Source organism: Asterias rubens, chromosome 6 (assembly GCF_902459465.1).
Source record: "Asterias rubens chromosome 6, eAstRub1.3, whole genome shotgun sequence".
In the NCBI taxonomy this organism is placed as follows: Eukaryota; Metazoa; Echinodermata; class Asteroidea; order Forcipulatida; family Asteriidae; genus Asterias; species Asterias rubens.
The window spans coordinates 20,689,957-20,695,956 of NC_047067.1; the positions used below are offsets into that span (position 1 = coordinate 20,689,957).

General features: G+C 41.4%; 1 protein-coding gene across 1 annotated transcript in view; it reads left to right on the forward strand.

Moving 5' to 3' along the window:
* Positions 1-5,767, forward strand: part of LOC117291725 (formin-like protein 20) — a gene marked incomplete at its 3' end in the record, with an annotated part of 54,113 nt that extends 48,346 nt beyond the window's left edge. The window contains 8 exon segments of the mRNA XM_033773592.1: positions 454-576; positions 1,053-1,117; positions 1,502-1,698; positions 1,907-1,967; positions 2,323-2,525; positions 3,081-3,251; positions 3,602-4,182; positions 4,655-5,767. Of these exon segments, the coding sequence (XP_033629483.1) occupies positions 454-576; positions 1,053-1,117; positions 1,502-1,698; positions 1,907-1,967; positions 2,323-2,525; positions 3,081-3,251; positions 3,602-4,182; positions 4,655-5,767 (2,514 nt within the window).
* Between the last annotated feature and the right edge of the window lie 233 nt (positions 5,768-6,000).

Consider the following 6,000-nt stretch of genomic DNA (forward strand, 5'->3'; position numbering starts at 1 on the left):
AGGTACACCTATGGCAGTGTGAATTACCACAAGAAAGTTCATTTTGCGTCAGCTTGTGATGTCACATAAGCTCTAGCTTCAATCTCATCTTGCAATTATTGAAATGCACCTGATATTTGTTGGTTGGAAACCCAAGGGTTTCTCCTTCACCCAGGGTGAGATCTCCAGGCTCCAGGCTCCATTTTCATGGGGCTGCTTCGCATCAAAAAGAAGGTGAAATCAAGGCCCAAAATCACACAGGACTTTGTAGATTGAAAATATTTTGGCCATCAAATTTTGTTGTATTTAGCTGTTTATAAAATAGACTAACATTTTAAATAAATTCAACAGCTGCCTGCTAGAGCGTAATGCTGAATCATTTATTTTAGTGCTGAGCCAATGTTAGCAGATAAAATCAAACAAAAGAATTGTTTTTGAATGGAAGTCAATGTGTTTTGTTGTTGTACGATGTAGGTGTATGATCTGGGCTGGCCTGACCATCTGGCTCCACCCTTGGAGAAGCTGTGTAGTATCTGTAAACACATAGAGACATGGCTGAAGGCAGAATCACAACATGTGGTTGTACTGCATTGCAAGGTACATACATATAGGCTAGCATACTCCTTCCCTCTCCCTACCTGCCCCCCCCCCCCCTCCAACCCCTAACCTCCCCAAATCCAAACCCAACCAAAACTAAAACAAAAACCGATTGCTGTCTTTCGAGGCCTTGTCAGAAAGAAGAATTTCGGTAGCAGACACGTAAGAACCACCATGCAGTGAGCATCTCAATTGAACTTATCTAATGGTCCACTTACATGTATTGTGTATCCTAAGGAAGATTATGTGAACATTTGAACGTACAGTTTGCTTTCTTTAAGATTGGCTTGGACCGGTTGACAGTAAATTGCATCATTATCAACCGCCCAGTCATAAACTTTAGCTGGCTCCTTTCTGCTGTATTCTTTTTTAGATTGAGTTGGATGGAATCCTCTTTTTTAAGGCCTAGGGCAGTAGTGTAGAGGTTTGTATGGATTCTTTGAATTGATAAGTTGTTATAATCTTTGTCTTTGTAGGGAGGGAGAGGTCCCATTGGTATGATCGTCTTGGCCTACATGAATTACATCAACATCACCTCGAAGTAAGTAACAAGAGGTACTACCTCACTTAAGGCTTCTTCACAACCAAATTATTTGTCAATACCTGTAAGACATCCCAGTTTACTCCGTGGTAGTGCAGTTTATAACAATCCCATAAGCTAAAGTAGTCCCAGCAGGACAGTTCTTTTCAGAACTGAGAAGTCTTCGGAATTTCCAATGAATCTACTCGGTGGTAGTAGAATATATAGCATGACAGTTCCCTAAAGAACAAACTCTACCTGGCAAGTAGATACACACTTGGTGTTACCGCAAACCAAATATATATTGATACCTCACCATGCAATGCCTCAAATCCCACATCACAATTTGTTGCTTTACTTATAAGATTTTACAGTATTAACCAAACCCAATTTGAAATAATTCAGTTCTGAGACAGCGATGGACAGGTACGCCATGAAACGTTTTTTAGAAGCCAAGACTGAATCAGCCATGCATCCATCTCAACATCGTTACGTCAATTACTTCACTGGTCTACTGATGAGGTCAATACAGGTCAACAGTGCACCTCTGTTCCTGCATCATGTTCTCATACATGGAGTTCCTAATTATGACGTCAATGGAGGTGGGTAAAGGGCGCCAATCCTCATTGGTACTGGTTCCCTGCTAATTTATGTATATGCACAAATGAGCAGGGAACAAGTCACGAGTAATTAGTATTGCATGATACTTTGACTGGTAATTTTTATGTTAAGCCAATTCTGTCTGCAATTAATTAGCAAATTTTGGTGTGAACTACTTTTGATAAAATTGTTGTTGTTTTTCTCTCTCAGGTTGTCGACCTTTTCTGAGGGTTTATCAGGGGATGCAGCCTATCTATACATCTCCAGTATTGTAAGTAAAGTTAGAGTGCTCACATAGAATACTGAGACGTTTATTCAACATAAATACATACAAACATTCATGAGGCACATTTTTACCCGGAGTTACGAAGTTATCAATAATACTTAGTTTTGTATGTAAGTTGGTGTCTAAAATGAGCAGCTTTGCCTGTGGCTTTTGCTTTAATTGTAATGGTGAGATGTTGTGGTGTATTGTGCCGAGCATTTTGTTTATCTAGTCCTGGCTTAAGCCATAGTCCAAGCTGTAGCTATTCTATCAGTAAATGTATAATCCTTTTTACAAGAAAACAAGATATTTTCCAGCATCTGTTACATTGGTGTTCTTCTCTCATTACTTCCATCAACAGTTCAGTACCAGAGGGTACCAGTCGATTCGCAATCACATTGGATCAGGCGTTGCCAATTAGAGGAGACATCTTGATTAAGTGCTACCACAAGAAGTTCCGAGCAACAACGCGAGATGTGATTTTCAGATGTCAGTTTCACACAACGGCCATCATGGAGTGTCGTCTTGTGTACCAGAAGACGGATCTAGATGATGCCTGCACTGGTGGGTTGTTATGTTCCTTGTTAACTTTTGGATATTGTCTGGTACTTGATCACAAGTTACCTCTTTAATTTGAACTCCTGAGACTATCGAGACAGTTGCTATGTCACATAGGGGCAAGCTTTTGCTTTGGTTACGTAAGAGACGGTGATCACCCATACACAATTCTGAATGGATGTGTATGACACAATGGTACCAGGGTCTGCTCATCTAGAGGTTGCTATGCAAAAGCTTGCCCTGAACCATTTGACATAGCAACTGTCTCTATAGTCTGAGGAATTCAAATGTAAGCGGTACATTGTGACTAAGCAAGTCATTGTACCAGACATTATTCAAACCTAACTCACAAATGGCTTATTGAAACCACACTTGTTCATGCTTGCATTTCTCATCAATTGAAAAAATTGTTTCTTCGTGATTGGTTTCTTTGAATGCATTTTACAGGAGTGGCGGCTGACAAATGCTGTATAGAAAGTTATTGTATAATCATCACTTGCTTCATTATTTTTCAACCATGTTTACAAACTCACTTGCTTCTGTTCTATATTGTTCTGACAGATGCCCGATTTCCAGAGTTCACCAAAGTGGAGTTTGTTTTCTCTCAGACGCCAGACAGACTCCATGGGAGTGACTACGTACCTGGGAGTAACTTCCCTGTGGATAATTCTGATGATCCGCTCATCCGATGGGATTCTTACGAGAACTTTGAAACCACAATCGATGGCGGAGGTAGGCTGATTGCGAATAGGGAGTTGTCTCTCTGGAAAAGTTTGAGGTTTTTTTATGAATGCCTCTGCTCTCAGTTTCCAAAAATAATAACCTGAAACAAAAATGGAATTCTTAAGAATAGGGGAATTCTTAAGAATTGGGTGCTCCACAAGGAAACTTGTGTGAGAAAACTATGGGGAAAACTTTAAGTTTAGGGACAAAGGAAAGAACAAAAATGCTCCAGAGAGATGCATTTTTGATCAAGGCTTATACTTATGAGTCATCTCTCAAAGTTCTTCTAGATTGATTTAAGAAGACAGTAGAAGTTGTCATTGATGAAAGTATTTTTGTTGTTGTGTATTTTTTCACAGATTACTCTCCAGAGATCCTTGACTTGTCAATCAACATGAACAACAACATCCCACACAGTTCTGCTCCAGATGGCAGCTTGTATGCTGAGGTTCAGAAAACGCCTAGTCCCATTCGCCAAGATAACCCATTCTTCCCCTACCACCCCTCAGCGCCTACATCGCCCACATCTAATCAACTGAAACCCATCATGCCTGGTTCAGTTGACTATGAGATGGGTCCTCGCAGCCCCATGCAGACTACTCAGATGGCTGTATTGCGCGCTAAGATGAATGCGCAGAAGGATCCAGGTTACCAGACCAGTAAGCAACGAACACCCAGTCCCCGTACTCCAACTAGTGATCCACCCAGCCCATTGCAACCTCAATCTCCATCATTAACTCAGCCTATTAACCAGTCCCCACTCCAGAGACCCACTGAGTTAATGAATGGACCAAAGTCGACACCAGAGACCCCCTCTACCGCTCAGCAGAAGAGGATGATGAATTACAAGGAGAGACGAGACCTGGATGATCTGCTTAGAGGTATTGGAGATAACGCACCTGTCAATCCCAGCTCTGATAGCCAGAGACCAAGGGATGAGGTAAATAATCCATTTAATATTACACCTCAAGTTATTCTAGTTAAGAGATACAACCCCCTATCAACTAAAACAGTTATTTATGCTTGCATATTGATTGACATTTTGTTTGAATTTCGAAGATGTGTCCCTTTTTCTCTATATTCAAATTTGTTTTTCAAAACTGAATTTGAACTGTCACAAGCAGTGATAGTTCTGTGACTGCTAAATCCACATGTCCAATTATGATTTGTTTTCTAAATGTTATCGCTTTCAACAAATAAGAAGTAAGTCTGCAAACAGAATAAATTTGTTAAGACTTTTTAATTTAAAGACTATTTAAAAAACTTTATATATACAAAAATAATTAACTATGCACTAGCCAAAACCTCAACCCAGGTTTCTTGATGTATATGACTCTTTTGATCCTTTCTTACACTGCCTTTTGTTCATTTTTAAATACTGCATAATTTACGACAATATTTATTCTCACCAGGTGGTGGAAAAGAGAAAGATTGTTGACATCCAAGCCCAGATGTCGCAGCTTCCTCCAATGGAATCTCAACGATCACCAACTCCAAAGATTTATTACCCTCAGCCTCGGAGTGCGTTAGATCTTGAGAATCCATACGCTGAAATCACTGATGCTGTCCCAATCAGGAGTATGGCTCTGAATCCTGAGGCCAGCCAGCCCAGTCAGCCCAATCAGCCACCCATCGTAGAGCAAATAGCTTTCACCCGTGTGGAGCCTGTTGAGAGTATGAAAATGCCAGATTTGGATAAACTCAGAACTCCACAGAACCATGACAACCCGACCTATGCAGCAACTAAGGACAGAGATCGGGGCTCACAATCAAGTACACCTCAAAGGAACCCAGATGTTTCACATTTGAATAATGTTAATCAGTATGCGTACCCATTAGGCTCAAACCAACCTTCACCGGTTTGGGAACCTCAGCCTTTACGGGCAAAGAAGGAACAAATTATGTTCATCTACAAGGAAGATCCAACGTCTCCTCGAGGTCCACCAGTACCTCCCTTACCTGAGGAGTATCTCCGCAATCAATCAGACCAGCCTGATTCATCTCAGGTACTGTCTAGCAACAGGACATCCTCAGAAGTCAGTGACGATGCAATGACATGGCTTCAGAAGCAGCAACAGAAACTTAAAGAGAAGCGTGAAAGAGAAGGTGCTGTCGAGAATCCCACCTTTCAAACACCTAGAAGGGAACTCCCTAGGGTTCCTGAACCAAGACGAGAGGTCTTCACTCAGCCTGACAGGGTTCCTGAACCAAGACGAGAGGTCTTCACTCAGCCCGACAGAGCGCCTGAACCAAGACAAGTTGTCTCCCCTCAGTCTGACAGGGTGCCTGAACCAAGACAAGTAGTCTCCCCTCAGCAGGACAGGGTGCCTGAACCGATGTACCAGTCACAGATCATGACAGCTCCCAGGGATGAGATACCAACGGACAACCTGACCTGGCTGGAGCAGAAACAGAGGAAGCTTCAAGAGAAGAGACAAAAGGAAGAGCAATCAAGTCCTTTATTTATTAACACCTCTTATCAGAGCCCGTCTTATGGCACACCTTCCAGGACAGATTCCTCTGGTAACTATAGCTTTGCTTCTTTGCATCTTCTCCCAACTTTTATAAATTGCTTAATCCTCTTTGTATATATAAGACTTTATGAAACCAACTATTCAAGCGTTACCTTCATCCACTAACACTCATTTCTGACTTGAAATACATGACTTGCTACCAAGTAATGGACACACACACTACATGTATGTTCACCAATACTGAGTATCCAGTCTTTTACACACATTGGTGTAAGTATAACTGC